Source organism: Bombus impatiens, unplaced genomic scaffold (genome assembly GCF_000188095.3).
Source record: "Bombus impatiens unplaced genomic scaffold, BIMP_2.2 scf_0434, whole genome shotgun sequence".
Taxonomy (NCBI): Eukaryota; Metazoa; Arthropoda; class Insecta; order Hymenoptera; family Apidae; genus Bombus; species Bombus impatiens.
The window spans coordinates 394321-412519 of record NT_176853.1 but is presented as its reverse complement, the minus strand read 5'-3'; the positions used below and the strand labels follow the sequence as shown (position 1 = coordinate 412519).

Sequence of the window (18199 nt, the reverse complement as noted above, 5' to 3'; positions counted from 1 at the left end):
TGGTGGAGCCGGCGCAACTACTACCTCGGAGCCAGGTGAGAGAGCTAATTATCCAACTTGAGATTGTGATCATCCGAGTATGTGTTCCGGGAACCGGCCACCCAGATCTCCGATCAGATACTCGTGCTAAAAGGTAGCACAACCTCTTATGGCACGTAATAATCGCTCTCCCCGTTCCTGTTATCAGACAGATGAGAGATTTGGTTTGTTGAAATTCATGATGTCATAAGCCACGTCCGAGGCTATAAGTAAAATATTTCTTAAAAAAATTTCAGATTAGAAAACAAATATATTTCACATCTCTGTTCTTTCGTTCTCATAAGATAAATAGTTAACTAGATTTCGCAGGTACATGATTTCGAAAGAACGTGTGCGTTTTATTATCAAATAGTTTAAAAAATGAAATTTAGTAACGAAGAGCTGAAAGGGAATTGAAACATCAAAATAGAAATACAATTGGGTTTCTCAAGGGTCTATGAACGAAACGATTTAGTACCACAAAAGCTTGTGCCGTGGCTTGTACGGCGTCTACCTTCAGGACTACTTCTTGGTCTATACATATGTGTGTATATACCAAACGATATATGTGATTGAGTATTCTATTTTTTCATTTCAATTCACAAGCAAGCCATTGCTCTTCGAAATACTCCTTAGTATATATTTTTTAAGTTTCTGTGGTGATAAATAAAAAAATTTTCTTCTTTGTATCTACCTATGTTCGAATGAAAAATGAATAGTTAGAATTAATGAAAAAAAGAAGAAAAGGAAATCGACAGAAAGTTCATCGACTTTTTTCTGCGATTTTCATCGTTTGTCGTGAACAGATGTAATGAAGAAAGAGGAGCAGGAGGCGGCGCAGAACGAGAATTCCCTGAAAGAATCAACTAGTTCAGTGGTAACAGTAACTACACCTAGCGGCGTCGGGACGACGGCATCGACGGTGAACGCCAACAACACCACGACGACCAACACGACGGCCGCGACGGCTTCTACGATGCCTGGTGGAGGCGCTCGCAGCGACGTAGAGGAGGAGGAGGAGGAGGAGGCAGAAGAAGAAGAGGAGGAAGACGAAGAGGAAGAGGACGTGGAAGTGGAAGGTGGAGCGGCGCAAGAGGCGGTCGGTGGCGGTCTTCTAGCAAACGAGGGTGGGGGTGGAGGCGGCATGGCCGGCTTCTGGAGGCAGAGTAGACCCTCCAGTCCCCGCATGCCGCCTCCGGAGCAGCCGGAGCACAGGCCTAAGAGCCGACACGAGCCGGCGCCCGCGAGATACAACAACCTCGGTTACTGGAGAGCCAGGAGAGTCACATTTTATAAAAATGGCGACCCGTATTTTCCTGGTATTGAGTTCAGGTAAGCTATTAAAATCTATTTGCCGTTGATGATCGTGTTACGTAGCCTGATCCTTGTCATGTGTACAAAGCGGCGCTTACGCTAGTACCCTTCTTGGGTGCAGGTGGCGTGTCCACCCTTCGTGGCCTTGATTTTAGCCTATGAATGAGATTCTCCCTGCGGCATACAAAAGATACTAGCCGTACAAGCGTGATTCATTCGTTTACCAATGAGTTTCAGAGTTAAATGGCATTAATTGTGTAATATTGATGAAACGTTATCGGAAAACGGAAGTTAATTGTGAAAATCGAAGTCGTAGTTCTTATCACAGCGATAACTTGCAGGTTTAAGCCAGGAAGGGACATCGGTTCCCTGGAGGCACTCCTGGATAGGCTGTCCCTGCGAATGGACCTGCCCAGAGGGGCGCGACACATCTTCTCCATGGATGGTGATCGTAAACTCACCTTGGACGAGCTCGAAGACGGTGCCTCGTACGTCGTTTCCAGCTACAAATCGTTCAAAGTAAGCGAAAAGAACTTTCTATTTATAATTCTTTATCTATAATATCGCCAGATGAAATCTTGAAGCTCAGAAACGGCGAGAATCATTAGAAATACATATCATCAGAAAGAAATACTGCTGGGAAGAAGCATTACTTTCCAATCAGGTTACTATGCATGGTGTTTAAGATTGCTTGGAAAAAAGGGTCTTAATCGCCCACCGGCGGAAAAGTGGGTCATTCGATCTGATACATTGCACGAAGAAGAAATAAGGTCCTTAAGACACAGGATCGCGTGTATGTGTAGATCAAATCTGGTCAGGTAACAACAACCCTCCCACCTTCGAACGAGAGAACCAATCTTATTACGACAGCGATAATTCAACACGTGCAGGGACTTGTGCATGGCGAAAAGTAAATATCCTTTTCTACTTGGGGCATTCGTCGCTTACGTATCGTTCGTATAATTAAAGCGAACCTAGAGCTGGTGTACACATAACACACACTTAATATTCATGAGCCACAGCCTGTGTGCAAGAAGGTGGACGGACGTTAAAACACTGGCGACTTCTACAAATGCGTACTTTGAACGTGTTGGGCACGTGTATACATACAGTTAATGCATACACACGCAGATATCAATAGGAAGCATAATAGGGCTGGCCAGGTCGCGATATAGCAATTTATAAGAAAACTGCGTATATTGCTGTCAACAATCTTTGTGTATCTGGCCCAGATCAGTCTTTAAGCAGGCCACACGCAATACTAATCTGCCTAGTTTACCTAAAAAGAACAGTCACAACGATCATTGTTCTATATCAATCTTCTTTGACAAATATCAAACATTCAAAATTGTATTTTATTCAAGTCAATTCTAAAATGCTTACGTTAATCGCTGCATTATTCAAACGTAGAACGAATCAAGGCCATTTCGAAAGGGATCGTCTACGAGATTCGAAAGTCGAGGGATTGGTTGCAGGGAAAAATTGTCCAATTAACGGCTAAACCTTTCAACTCAATTCGCCTGGAAGGCCACGGGTGTTCATTATTTTTATGAAAGCGCCGATAGGAAGGATTGGATATCATTTATCGTTGCGTCATGCCATGTGAAGGGTGGTCCACGCCCCAACCTAATTTCTAGGTTTTAAGGTGTGACCAAGCCGCTCGTTATACCGTATATCGTATCGTCGCAGTTTCTGCTTTCCTACCTCGGCTTGTGTACGATCCGTTATTTCGATCGGCGTTAGTCTCGTGTTGGGTCAGCCCTTGATCCGACAAAGTGGCTAAAGCTTATGTACGATCCTATCGTACTTATAGCAACCCTCGCATGCCGATTGAAGTCCAGAATCGGTGTTCATACACCCATGACCTATATCCTGGATTCTCATGAGCAATATCTAGACTGAGATTCACCTTGACCTATATCGTAAGAGGTCTAATCGATATTAAGCTCTCTACGAACCATCTTGTTGTTTTTAATCATAGATATCATCTAAAAATTGTAAAAGGAACAATCGAAGGCTTAACGAGATTTAAATAAAAAATTGCATCAATAATTCTTCTCCATAAAAATAACTTTGTCTGCATTCGTTTTTAATGATACCGAATCTAATTGTACTAAATCAGTATCAGATACATATTTTGACTATTGTTTACCAAAGCCACGTGGCATGAAAGATCGACGTACGTAGGTGAATCTGCGGTCTTGAGGTAGGGGTGGGAGCGTGTCAACGGGACGAAAAGTGGGAGTAAGTATCACCACAGGGTTGGTTGGAAAGCGGGGTGAAAAGGGCTGGCCAATTGGATCTGCGGTTGCGCACCAGTCCACCCTCTTATGTCGTTCTGATCCCGTTCAAATGGTACGCCATCCTATTTCGCTTAATGCCTCATTATCGTGCTTCCATGCGTTCCACTCGTCTGCATATTTTCATTCCCACCAAACCAGTCATTAATCCATCTTTCCTCCATGTCGTGATAACGGTTGCGCCTTTAAATGGACTCCAGTTTCTTCACCTCGCTACACGGATGACCCAAATTTCTTTATGGCGCCGCACCACAAAAACTTATCCCGCTGATCTTCGTCAGACTAAAATGTAGGTCGGATGCTCGATCGTTTGCCAGTTAATTCGCTTCCTTCGTGTCATTCGTGTTTTGTGTATTAAGTGATTGTCCACTGTTCAATTGCTTTATATAGGAACTTTATATAATTTAGCCAGGTCGAAGCACATGCAGTTTTTGGTTCTTCCCGTTCCCTCCAAACATTTTACGCTGTTTCATTTTTTTCTTTTTTTTTTTTGTAGTATACATAGTCGAGTTTCTCCAAGAACGTATGAATCACGTTGTGGCATAGGGGGTTAGAGACAGGGTGAGAGGGTAGGCTCGTATTTCCGTTAAGGAGACCGATGCAGGGCTCTCAAGTCGTAGGGCAGCTAGCAAGGGAGAGACCGTATCTCATTGACCGTTGGTCAGTCCCGCAAGGGATCAATAAATACAACGTTCTCCACATAGACGATTCACAAACCGGGTTTCTACCGTTCTGTTTGAAGAAACTTGACGAAGTAGATTAGATATAGAAGTAGAGTAGATATTCTCTTAACGGTTCAAAATTTTACCCACCCTGCCTGATAAGTATAATCCATTGTTAAAAAGCGTACAATTAGAAACTAGGATCACGTTATATTTGGAAATTTATGGTTGCATTCGAAATTGCAATGAAATAGTGACGCATGGAAGAGCGATAACATGATGAAAAATTAATGTTGCGGGATAACGGAAATGACGAGGAACCGGTGGAAGATATAGCGTCGATTACAGCCGGCTGTGAGTTGACGCAATCAATTATGTTCTGACCGTCTCTCGCAAAGGCGTTACTACTGCGGTCGGAAGTAACAGTTTATTACTACTGCAAACTTCGGAGCGCAAACGTAATACACACGTACGTGTGACTACCGTTCATCGAAAGGCATCGATGCTATGTGACGACGTCGACCGATTCGGATGTGTGACACTGACATGGAACAGTGACTAGTCGGGCATCGAGGTCTCCGTCATTTTGATTGCCTTTCGGTACGTTTCTTATAATCGTATTTGCATTTTCGTTCTATTCGTATTACCAAAATATTTAAATAAAATTTGAAGAAACGATAAGCAGAATGATGTATTGTACGCTTATACGATTTTTTTTTTCTTGAAAATGTACCTTACGTCGTTTTAGCTTACGACCATTTTTGTATTCGATCTTATCGATTGTATCTAGATTAATTCCACGGATGTATTATAAATTAAGTATAAAAAGCGTCGCCAAAAATTGCCATCCTTCAGGTAGCGTTTTACAATTGAATAATCGCCACGATTATTTCTTTGTAATCGCTAGTGGCACGTTTCGAACGTAGGACGATCCGTCACGCATGTTTCGAGCTCGTTCTTCATTTTCATATCGTGCCGGCTTTCGCCGTGATAACGAGTCCTTTTTCTTTCTGAAATAGTCGGTCGCAGCTACTGTCGTGTGCACACGTGTTCCCTCCCGTAAGTTCATAAGGGATATAACAGCGCCGGAGAGTGTTCTTGAAAGAAATAATTGTTAACTAGTCTGAAATTCATGTCAGCCACCCTCCACCGTGATATGTCACGAACTCTAGCGCCAGAAACTTCTTGCACGTATCTGGCCTATATGCGTCACGAAATCACAAGGAATACCTTCCTAAGAAACGAATAAAATATGTAATTACAAAGAACGGATCGTTGTTGCGTTCTTATGGACGTTTCACGCGAGGCTATTCATGGGACATGTGACATGTAAAGAAAAGATTTTGATAGCTATAATCTCGGTGAACCAAATTTTGTCCTGCTTTTATCGTCTTTGGGCCAACGAAAATATTGCATGCTTGCCTGCAGATTAATTACACGTACTCGGCAAGGGAGAGGGCGAAGAAACGAGGAAGCTAGTCGAAAAATATTTGCGACGATAAACGGACTCCCTTAAGCTCGTAAATTTTTTCGATATCCACCTCCTTTTCAGGTAGTTGTTGTTTTTCGCTCTTCTAGGCTGCATGACTGACGGCAGTCCACTTTAATTGACATTATTACGTCGATCCTGTAAGCGATATACCTTGAAGCGATATACTTATCGAATAATTACGCGAACATTCGATCTGATTCCAACTGATTGTAGAGTTCGAGTTGGAGAGTTCTTCATCGAACTTCTTATTTCGTTTCGCGCTCTTTTATTTTTGACTAATACCTCCTTGCGTTTAAATCAGCTTTTACAGATGTAGAAGTATACAGGCTGATATTTAATTACACGCTATTTCTTCTCTGGTCAAATTTATAGCATAAAATGAGAAAAAGAAGTTACTCGAAAATATGACTTTTAGTGACCTGATTTTCAAATTGCGATGTAGAAAAAAAAATGAGGAAAGTTTAATTAAGAAAATATACGGCGAGACATATGTCTACATATTAAATAGGAATGTTAATGCAATTAATAGTAAGTATAAGGTAGTTTCACGCAACGGTAAGTTCCTTCTAATTATCTCCGTAAAAAAAACTCCTGGACCTTCTTCTCGACATATCGACATGCAATTGAACGATCCGCAAAGCGGAAAGGGACGTGTAAGTGCGAATTCAAAGTGGTCAGAATGTTGCTCCGTTACCTACTTTCTTTCTCCCCTCTTCCTCCCGTTATCATGAAACACGCAGATTCGTGTTACTATTCGCATTGTAATCCGTGGCTTGGATCATTTATCGCTGGTTGTCGCGCTGAATATGTATGAGGTTCGAATTCGAAATAAATGAATTTCGGTAAGGGTCGATTAAAGAGGAGCATTTCAAGAAAACCGGTCGCGATCCGTCGTTCCCTCCGGTGCGTATTACACCAATCCACACACGTTTTCGCCACATGACGTGTATACCTCGATCGACGATATGTAAATCACTGCGGCATCCCGTCTGTATGGTATTCGTTGCCTTTTGACCAGACTGCTTGCACGCTTGTCGCAGAACATTCGCAGGACAACTACCCTGTGTGTTAAACCTTCTCTCACTCCGTATAGCACGCTCGCTCGTCACGCACTCCTGTAATATATGTCAATTACGATTTCAACTTCTTGCATGCATAAGTAGCCCCGACAACCCTCGATTTTCTTCTAATAATGCACAGAATGAAGCAAAAGTAATGCAATTCTAAGTTCCAATACACCAGAACAGTAGAAAGGAATGATAGAGGAATTCTGTGATATGTGGTATTAGTAACAGAAACCCATATAAATTAATTTATTTCCATCATACATTATTATATTATTTTCAAACTATCCTGCAAAATATATTTCAAAAGATTTCAGAAAGAACCTTGGTCTTTCTCTTACTGAATCTTGATAATCAATCTACTCTAAAAGTTGCAACCATTTTTATTTTAGGAATGAAACTAGTTAGTTTTCAAAGCGTCAGGACCAGCCTTCTTTTAACTATATAGAAATTATAGTAATTCATCAAAGCCCTGCTTAATATATCAAATATTAAGTAATTCGTAGATGATTGAGCGGAACGCTTTTGTTCTATTGTATATCGAGCCTATGTGGCACTACGATACAAAAAGTCGTAGGTTGTGGATGATTTTCATGTGAGCAATTTTTATATTAACATCTTACACAAAGTGCACGAAGCTAATTTAGGCAACGATCGTCGCGAAAAATCAGGGTTGTGTATACGCCACACGAGATTACTGATACGGGAAGAAAAAAAATGTTTCGTGTTAATCGGCCGAATTAACCCAACGATCGCCGCGCAAACAGCTTATCGATGCAGCGAGCCTTATCACCTGCCAATTATAGTGCCGCGCGCGTGCATTGAATGCCATGTGGAAACTGTTGGAAAATGGAAATACATTTTTTCTCACCACAAATTCGTATCAATTTTATATATAAAATACATAGAGTATTATTTTTTATCAGAATGATAGTCAACGCTCTTTCCTAACTAAAATATTCAATTCGAATAATCGAATTAGTGTTGCAAATGATAATTTATAGCCAGTGACCTGGCGCCAAAGGTTAAGGGTTGGAGTACAGTGAAGCGACCTTTCAACGGTCCTCGCTCTCTTATCAACAAGGTAAACGGTTAAGACGGATATTCACCCTGTTGTACGTTGCGAGCTAGTGTTCCAATGTAGATGAGAAAGTCAAACTCAATGTCCTGTCCTGTTGTTCTCTGCGAAGGGATACATTCATGTGAAAAGCAAATAATTTTCTCCTAATAAATTATGCAACGAATAAAAAACATAAGATAAAAAATATGATGGTTAAAATATTCTTAATAATCTCTATAGGCTGATATTCTTGACAGGATACTTGGTTATAGCGTAATCGATTGTAGAATATGCAGGATTTCATTTTCATTGAAACTGGAGGTCACAGTTAATCGAGAAATTTCGATCTTTAATACCTGAAAAGAGATCGAATTACTCGAATCATGTGGCAGATTTTTTACAATACGTACAAATAAATATTTAGGTCGAACGTAAAATTCTTGATAATGTAAAAGTGAAAAAAGAAAGCTACAAAAATTCTACTATTTATCAATTTGATTGCGTAAATATTGTGCAGCATGAATTGTTGTATCAGAAAGATGAATCAACGGGGTACATGACCGCGTAAATGCGTGAAAAGGTTAAGGGTTGTAGCACCCATGGTGAACCCAGAGTGTGCACCCACGCATACTTTCGTTGCGCCTTCCATCCGATCGCATACCAACAGCCGGAAGATTGTTGCACCGTGACCTTGGCCTTGCAAACAAACATATGCGTTGACTCACACATATTGCAGTTCGCTGGCAAATCGTAATTTATGGGGACAGCGTCATAAATTACTATACGAACCAGCTAAACTCCTCGTGAATGGACTCTCGTTTCTTCTTTCTTTTTTCTACTCCTAGTTGCCTTGTTTTTTTTCCAGCCACACGATCGAAATGGCTATTTCATGTTACAACGTCGTGCAAACTGTTCACCTGAAACGTTGGAATCTATAGATTATATAAGTACCATATTACATAGAAAAAACAATATTGTTTCAAATTATTACGACATCCGCTTGAAATTATGAAAATTGTTTTTTCAAAGCAGGGTATATAATATTTGTGAACTTTCGTTTCATCTAGCGGCAAATACTTATAATTATGAGAAACAGATCTTTCTACGTCGTTGTGCCTTGGACGTCGATGAAGGGGTGTATTTTTAGTTTGTAATTTATTAATAGACACCTTCGTGAGCAGCGAACCTTACGAGGTTCGTTTCGATGGAAGAGATTGTGTAAGTCGTTCTGATTTCAAGCTTGCTTGGAGTCGATCAGATTGCGGAAACAAAGTTGACCCGTAAACTGGTTTCGAGTCTAGTCGAACAGTAAGCTTCGACAGTGATATAAGAAAGTAAATAATAAAGACTGTCCGGTAGCCTTGAACAGAATTCATGGAGTTCATTAAGATTCTAAACACGTTACAGATTTCACTAGCGATGGTGTTTATATACAATAATATTCCTTATTCTATAGTGGAAACAATCACTTACTGATATATGAGAAATTTATAAAATTTTATTTGTTACACTGATAGTATGTATCTGTGTATTTAACATACATATAATTGACGAAAATATAAATTAAATATTAAATTTAAAATTTGTAAATTAGTTATTTTAGAAATATATTTCATCGGAATTAATAACGTTACCAGATAATTCGTGAAATCTACGGATTTCCGATCGATCCTTCCCAAATTATTGCTGCTGATTCATACCACAAAAAATTATATATCTTTTCACTGTCCAAATGTTCTCCTTTTAAAGCTCGTGCCTCGAGTCCATTAAGCGTCTTAGTCACGTTGTCATGAGTATTTATTGTATATTATAAGAACAATTTGAACTTGAACTGTCTTCAATCTTTGTTATGACGTCTTCGAACATCTTTTAAGCATACGTACATCTCGAAGTGTAATTTCTTAAAAAGCTAATAATTTTCGAGAAAAGAAATCACTGAATGGCTTACCTATGGGTTAAGCTTACGTCACGGAGGGTGCATTACCGGTAGGGTTGCTCGCCTGTGTGAGAAAGAGAGAGAGTCGTTTAACCTTCACCTTGTGTTAATCTATGCTTCCATTATCATACCAATCCCATCAAAGCTGGCATTGCATTGCAACTGCACGAGGATGAACGCGTACACATCTATCGGTCGATTGAGTTATCTTTTAATGATGAATTTCTCTGAAACTTGTTTGTATCATTGTTTGGGTCGCTTAATACAAAGGTTAAATTAATACAAGGTTTAATACAAAGAAAAATAAGAACTATCAGTGAAATGATTGAATTGCACGATTTTATGAAATTTTGTTATTTGCCACTGATAAATTTGGAAAGATCTCAAGTATAGCAAACGATTGCAAGGTCATCGAATCTCTGGCATTCTGCCGGCAGCAGCGTGCGTGTCTCGAATTCATAAGTCGGTTTATTACACTATTAGCCTCGTTAAGGTTTTTTTCATTGCCTCTCTGTCTCACTTGAATATTGACCTCATTTAGTCAACAAGGATAATTGGCCCTATACGATGTTACTTCTTTTTTCATTCGGCACGCCGCTGTATCAGGGCGTGGACGCCTTTAATTCCAAAATATGCTTTCAGCCTCATTTCCTACCGCGAACACTCATTTCCGAACGTATATCCTCATTAACAGGTGTCCATCAAGCTTCCATTTAACAAAATTTCCACTCGTCCATCATAATATACCATCATTTGTCGACAAATCATGACACAGGCAAAATTACATTAGAACTATACTTTGTAACAATCAACTGTATGCAAGAACCTTGTTATATATAAAATCACATACACGTGAGATGAAGATAAAAAAAAATAGTGCACCTGTAGTATATTACCTTTAAGTTGCTTATAAAGTATTCTTTATGATATGCAAAAGATAAAAAGCCATATAAGAAAAAAAAGCGATAGAAATATAAAATTTTGTACGATATAACATAAAATCTTTATGAATATAAAATTACCAACGACTAGTTTATTAACGTGTTAACAACAATTTTCCATACTTCGATAGATCTTCGATTTAAGACCAGAAAATAAGTCAATGACTAAAAAAGACTTCTAAAGATTTTTGCATTTCTTCGAACGTATAGTGAATCCAAACTTTTGATCAGCAATCTACGTGTCGCACGATTTGGTGAGCTATATACTCTCAAGTACAGGGGATGGCTGTTTGGCCTTGAGACGCGATGGCTCTCCTAGAAAGCGGAGGGGGAGGGTAGGGGATGTTGCAGCCAGGGGGTTGGTTCTCCAGCCCAATGAGGCAGTACACACCCCGCCTCCAGTTGTCCATCGAACACAGTTGAGGTTGCACCTAGTGGCACAACCTTCTCACGGCCCTCGTTTGCTTTGGACACCACGTTTTCATTTGTTCCGATCGTAGTTCCCTTTGCGATCAGCTGCTGCGATTACAAGGCGTCGCCTTTTTCTCAGAAGTTCTCCGTTCTTTTTTACGAACCCGTATCGTTCATACAATTATAGAGTCAAATTCTATGAAGTACAGTTGTATGATTAAAACAGAAGAAATAACAGTCTGTTACATGCGCGACTGTTTCTAAGTTCTCGAAATAAAATTTTTCCATCTGTTATATAAGGTATTATTAGAAGAATTAAAAAGATTAAAGAAAAACTAAGGGTTACTGTGTGCAAGTGATGGAAAAGAATGTGAACAAGCAAGGATAAAGTTTACTGTTCAGTGAAGAACGTTCTCTAAGGACTGTGAATATCGTTGAGTGAGACTACAGTGATCTAGGTTCACCATTGAGTCGGCAAGTTCCTCGTCCCGCTCGGACTTGGAGCCGGACTTTGGCGCCGGCGGAGACAAGGCGGACTCTTATAGCGACTCCGAGCTAGAGTCCTGTAGCCCTAAATCCTGGGACGGCTGCGACAGTTTTGTCGTGTTGATGAGCGATTCCTTTGAAGTTATATCGCTGCCGGCCGATATGTTGCAGGTCCTCCAAATCCTAATCAGATTCTATATATTAATGTTAAATTATAGTGGGTGAAACAAATATAGTGAGGCACTTTGTGATATAAAGTGTTAACAATTAAAATGAATATTTAAACCTTAAAGCCACTAGCATAGTTTCACTATATTTATTTAATCAATCATACGCCAGTGCCGTTAGAAATAATTAATGGAATTACTTGAGGTTTTCACGACTTGTTTTTAACTTATTATCTAACTTGGAATAATAGCCGGCCAGCTACGGAAAGAAAAGCAACACCTGGTACACGAGTCCTACTGGCGGAGGTAGCAGAGGTGGAGCAAGCGTTGGAGGTGGTGTCGGAGGATGGCAAAGTAGACCACCAGCGGTGGCGAGTCTTAGCAGGAAAGCTTCCATCACCGACGAAGCACCACCTCCTGGCGGTGGAAAGCCTTCTTCGGGACGTGTCATACGAATCGTTAACAACCATGACCATACAGTACAGGTAGTAATTACAAAGCACACCTAAAACGTATTTCAAATTTCTTTATATTTTTCTTTTTTATGAGTTACAACTAATTGATTTCAGTGTCGAGTCTTGTTGAACCTCCGTACTTCGCAACCGTTCGAAGAAGTGCTGGAAGATCTTGGACAAGTATTGAAGATGAATGGGGCCAAAAGAATGTTCACAGTTTCAGGTCAAGAGGTAAAATACTGCAATAGAAATAAGTACTGTAAAAATTCACGTGAAATACAATAAAAATCCGTGGCCGAAATTGTCGAGAAGGATGACGTACATCGTGATCGATTGGTGTACGTTCGTGAACGGCCGAAACGTGGGCGACTCGAAAGTTTATCAGCGATTTATGCAAATCGAAGACATTGGCTCGGCATCGTACTTATAAAATCTGCTTGAATAATGTTTGTCCATAAATATGCATGCGATGGTGGGGGTAGAAGCGTCGAAACGAAGCGTGACGATATCGGGGTCGACTTCTTTACAATAAATGGAATAGGGTCGTTGATTAACTCTCTTTTCAATCGCTTCCGAATGATCTTTTTATTATACTCAAAAATATCGTTGGTAATCAGAGAATAAAATTCCTGAAACAAGAAATAGGTCATTAAGCGATACAAACAAAATTCCGCTTCAATAGATACTGAAATTCACATCTTGTTAATGCAAAAAGATAGCAGATGGAAGTAAGATATTATTATTCCTGCTTCTCATCGTTGCATGTTATTTTAATCATTTTTGATTCGAGTTTCACAACGTCATAGCAGATTACACGATTATACGTTCTGGTGATCGCGGCCGTTGTAAGTCGGTTGGAGGCTCGTGGGAAAAAAGGTCAGAGATCCATCTTTCCAGGTCACGACCGTATATGAATTTCAAATTGACCAATTTTCTTTAGCAAGCATTCGACTACCTTATGCATCATCGTGTATACACCCTGTGACGTCTACGTCAACAGTGACGTTCGCGACACGATTCCGACACGGGAACAAGATGTGTCTAGGTTCATTCATTTAGATACCTACATTCCTTGCTCGCATTTGTTTTTACCAATACCGCATCCTTAGAATTTATAATCAAGGATAATTTTTTAAAGACAATATTAAAAACAAAACCATAATTTTTCATCTGTTTCTAAATTAAATGATTATACCGTTAACAGGTCAGAAGCTTCTCGCAACTAAGGAACGAATTCGCTGACGTGGATACTTTTTATCTGGGTACTGGGTCGGGGATGGGTATAGCTGGTGCTGTTACCGCATCCCCAGCAAGAAGATCCAGATCACGAGGACCACCTACTGTGGTCGAGGATATCGGCCGTCAAAGACGAGCTCGTAGCAAAAGCAGACCACGCGCTTTGTATGCCCCTGATTCAGACGTCGTCCGAGTAAACGGTTCTCCATATCGCTCTTCGCTTATCCATTATGTACACCGACTATCTAATTGTAAATAACGATATTAAACGAGCACATTACGCTCTTTCTAAATAGATTATAGCGTTGTCGAGGTATTGCGAGACGAACCAGCTAGAGTGACTATTCGAGGATTGAGACGATCCTTTTATCCACCTTCCCATCTGCCACCGGTGGACAATTCTCCGCCGGATAAGAAGCTGCAACTTGAATGGGTTTACGGATATCGGGGCACCGATACCCGAAGAAATCTCTGGGTTCTACCGAGTGGAGAACTTTTGTACTATGTCGCTGCCGTGGCTGTTCTCTTTGACAGAGAGGAAAATGCACAACGGCACTATGTGGGCCATACGGAGGATATTACGTGCATGGAGGTATTATTATTGGTTTCAGTTGGGACTTTAACTGGATTATAATCGATCGGAAAGATATTACGGGAACCTAAAGTAGATCAGACGTTAAAATCAAAAAACGTAAAAAGATAATTTAATATCTCCGGAATTTTAAGATCGAATAAGTGTGATTAAATATTTCAACGTATTCGTTTAATGTATATGTAGGTTCACCCAAGTAGAGAGCTGGTGGCATCCGGACAAAAAGCTGGTAGACACAGAAAAGCGCAACCACACGTTCGCATATGGTCAACAGAGACTCTGCTTACTCTGTACGTGTTTGGAATGACTGAGTTCCAGATGGGCGTCTCCGCGTTAGCATTCTCTCAACTGGTAAAATATCACACCCAAATGCACGCATACGCGATACTAATGTACTAACATAACGTGAACCTAAATATCGTATAAAAAAGAATTGAACAACAAGCACATTTCTATATGATTCTCGGTGTACAGAACGGGGGTAGTTACGTATTAGCGGTTGACGCTGGCAGGGAGGCGATACTCTCAGTGTGGCAGTGGCAATGGGGCCATTTGTTGGGTAAAGTGGCGGTAAGCTTTTCTCCACCTACTTCGCGCACGCTACAATGTCATGATCATATATCATAATGTCCGTGTGTAATACCAATTTTTATAGACCATGCAGGAGGACTTAACCGGTGCAGCTTTTCATCCTCTCGACGACAATCTGCTGATTACGCACGGTAGAGGTCACTTGACCTTCTGGAATCGGCGGAAAGACGGTTTCTTTGAAAGGACGGACATCATCAAACCTGTACGTTGCAATGTGAAGTAAACGTGTGCTCGTCTATTTGGAGCTATTTACTGATTCTGGTTTTCCATTTAAGCCGTCCCGTACGCACGTGACTAGCATCCAATTCGAGCAAGACGGAGATGTCGTCACGGCAGATAGCGACGGTTTCATCACCGTTTACTCCGTGGATGCGGATGGTGCATACTTTGTACGAATGGAATTTGAGGCGCATAATAAAGGCATTAGCTCACTTGTTATGCTATCAGAGGGAACGTTGCTCTCTGGTGGAGAAAAAGACCGTAAAATCGCCGCGTGGGATTCTCTTCAGAATTACAAACGTATCACGGATACTAAAGTATGCGTGTAACCTAGATTTTAATTAATAGTCAAGTATTATATGTTATGCTATTTCTGAATATTACATTACATAGTTACCAGAGGCAGTAGGAGGTGTGCGAAGTATCTATCCTCAGAGACCAGGAAGGAACGACGGAAATATTTATGTTGGAACTACCAGGAATAATATTTTAGAAGGTTCTCTTCAAAGAAGGTTTAATCAAGTCGTGTTTGGCCATGGGAGGCAGTTGTGGGGCCTTGCTGTGCATCCTGACGATGAAGTGTTCGCTACTGCGGGTCATGATAAGAATATTGCTCTTTGGCGCAGGCATAAACTCTTGTGGACGACGCAGGTATTAATTTAAACCTTCAAATTTTCACATTCAAATAAAAATTGTTAAATCTTAACTAAAATTCAAATTCAAATGTAACGTTTGTTTAGGTCGGTTTCGAGTGCATTTGCATAGCTTTCCATCCTTTTGGAGTTGCCCTTGCCGCTGGTTCTTCTGAAGGTCATCTCTTGGTCCTCGCCGCAGACACAGGGGCAGCTGTAGCAACCCTTAGAGTTTGTGGTTCACCTTTATCGTGCATTGGCTACAATCCAAGTACGATACACATATAAAACATGATTACATATTTGTATACTTTTGTACGTTGATTATAAAAGATATAAGATTCTATTTTTGTTGAACAGCGGGAGAAATCGTGGCAATGGGTTCTCAGAATGGTAGTGTATATCTCTTTAGAGTATCTAGAGACGGATTCTCGTACAAGAAGAGCAACAAGATCCGCGGAACCCAACCATTAGTGCAGCTCGACTGGAGTTCCGATAGCAGATTTCTCCAGACTGTTACACAGGACTACGACTTAGTATTCTGTAACGTTGCTTCTTTTTATAATTAAATTAGCTTTAAACTTTAAAGAGAATAAACATAACTTAAAATACATTTTTCAGGGGATGTGAAAGCCTTATCATCGGAGAAGAGTCCATTAGTTATGAAGGACGTGAAATGGTACACGCACAACTGCATGGTTGGATACATGGTATCTGGTAAGTATACGCAAGTTCTGTAACAGCAAAAGCAACACTGTATATTATTATTATTACAGTTTCAGGATTATTAAAATAATATTTAACAATACTATTTACAGGAATGTGGAATAATCGTTACTATCCGTTAACGACTGTTCTAACTACGTCAAGTAGGTCAGCAGCTCATGACATGTTAGTCAGTGGTGATGCAGAAGGCTATCTGAGACTTTTCAGGTATCCATGTACCAGTGCTAAGGCCGAATACGTCGAAGAAAAAGTGTATAGTTCCCTAGTGGCCTGCGCCAGATTTCTCTACAACGATCAGAATGTCGTCACTGTCGGTGGGACCGACGCTGCGCTCATGCTTTGGGAACTAGTCGACGAGTAGATAAAAGGACTACCTCTTGTTATAAATCTTGTCTTTGTCTTCAATAGTCTGGTAACTAGACTATTAACGCGATTTGTACAAAATCGCGATGATTCGTTCCATTGTGAAACTTTTTTAATACCAATGAACAAACGCGACAAACGTTTATCTTCTTATCATTGCGCTGAATACAGTTCAGTAACATGCGTTCAGCAGTTCGTCCTCAGCGAAAGAATTGAACGGCTGAGTTGATACTTAGCAAATTTTGCAAACGTTTTCATTCAACTTGATTCGATTGCCAAGCATGTTTTTTCCGGCGATAATGTGTTCGTCGTTTATTGTCCAATATCCAACCTGAAAAGCGTTAAAACTGTCTGGCATGTTTATCTGTGGCCTCACTTTTGTGTCGATGAATCTTTCTAGAGACAAGGAGACATTTTTCACGTTTTAAGTATAGTTTCATGCAGCAGCAACGCAGTTCGCGCTTTACTCCCTGAAACGTTGAAAGAAGTAGTTTGATATTTGTAAACGAAAGGAAGATAAGATCTACTAAAAATATATTGCATCGCTCGACTGTCTTGAAGTTAAGCGTCTTGCAGGTGCAATACATTCACTTTTTACATCCGTTACCACATCATAGCATCTTGTGAATTTCTCCAAGACATCCACCTCCACGAAATAATCCGTACACGATGTTTTTAATTATTTTTACTTCTTAAGACCAACATTTGACCAGAATTTCTCATTACATGTTTAAAGATCGGAACTTCTGTTATCGACGATACTAATAGCGAAGGACAAGAATCTATCTTCCCTTCCTTCAACTGTTTTGCCATTGTCGTATTACGACTTCTTGTATGCATTTATGATAACAGCGACAAACGATAATGTTATCACGCTACAACGATGCAGTACATTACTAAAGTCGTAATGAAAGCAATACAAATAGGCACACGTTATATGTGTATCCAGTAGGAGTATAAAAGAAAAAGAAGCAAGAAAAAAGAAACAATATGTGCACGTTCAGGAGCGTGCAATTTTTGAGGCGCTGGCGCCCCTTGGTAGATTTTAAGTAATGGAGATAGATTTAAACAGAAATTGAGATGAAGATGATAAATATTACATGCACCTTTGTGCCGGGACGATGGTCAATTCGTTTTTCTTTTCATTGTTTCGAAGATTTTAGAGAAAATGCTGTTGCGGGTCAACGCGTCTCTCCGTCGATTCTCCCTTTTGTTCACACCCATTTCTAGAGAAAACAAATTGATGAAGTATAGGGAAAAATATACAGAGTTTAAACGATATGTTACTATTACAGAAATATATATTATATATATAAATATATACATATAGTAGTAGATGCAAATGATAACACGAGAATCTCTCATGTTAGCAAGCTATGCTCGGGATCGTCACTGCCATGGCATCGAGTTCGAAATTTTTTCACAGCCTGCATGCTTCAAAATACTGCTTTCTCTGAGAGAGAGAGCTCGTGTGATCGAATCTATTTCAGGACACTGATCACAGTGAACCTTTATCCGAACCTTTAAACGAACT

General features: G+C 40.2%; 1 protein-coding gene and 1 long non-coding RNA gene across 3 annotated transcripts in view; one reads left to right on the top strand and one right to left on the bottom strand.

Moving 5' to 3' along the window:
* Positions 1–17651, top strand: part of LOC100748097 (echinoderm microtubule-associated protein-like CG42247) — a 19798-nt gene extending 2147 nt beyond the window's left edge. The window contains exons 3-18 of the mRNA XM_012386946.3: positions 4–35; positions 825–1350; positions 1674–1851; positions 12103–12336; positions 12421–12537; positions 13511–13742; positions 13839–14134; positions 14321–14485; positions 14609–14704; positions 14790–14927; positions 15001–15261; positions 15338–15595; positions 15685–15847; positions 15937–16119; positions 16198–16293; positions 16395–17651. Coding sequence (XP_012242369.1) covers positions 4–35; positions 825–1350; positions 1674–1851; positions 12103–12336; positions 12421–12537; positions 13511–13742; positions 13839–14134; positions 14321–14485; positions 14609–14704; positions 14790–14927; positions 15001–15261; positions 15338–15595; positions 15685–15847; positions 15937–16119; positions 16198–16293; positions 16395–16663 — 3244 coding nt within the window. The 3' untranslated portion in view covers positions 16664–17651. The remainder of the gene's footprint in view (positions 1–3; positions 36–824; positions 1351–1673; positions 1852–12102; positions 12337–12420; positions 12538–13510; positions 13743–13838; positions 14135–14320; positions 14486–14608; positions 14705–14789; positions 14928–15000; positions 15262–15337; positions 15596–15684; positions 15848–15936; positions 16120–16197; positions 16294–16394) is intronic.
* LOC112213020 lies at positions 8381–10663 on the bottom strand. Of its 2 annotated transcripts, XR_002946883.2 has the most exons (5): positions 9978–10663; positions 9859–9910; positions 9545–9776; positions 8700–8827; positions 8381–8606 (listed from the first exon to the last, which is right to left on the bottom strand). It is a non-coding gene; the product is annotated as an uncharacterized LOC112213020 (long non-coding RNA). The 2 variants fall into 2 exon arrangements; XR_002946884.2 differs by lacking the exon at positions 9545–9776.
* Positions 17652–18199: the final 548 nt, after the last annotated feature.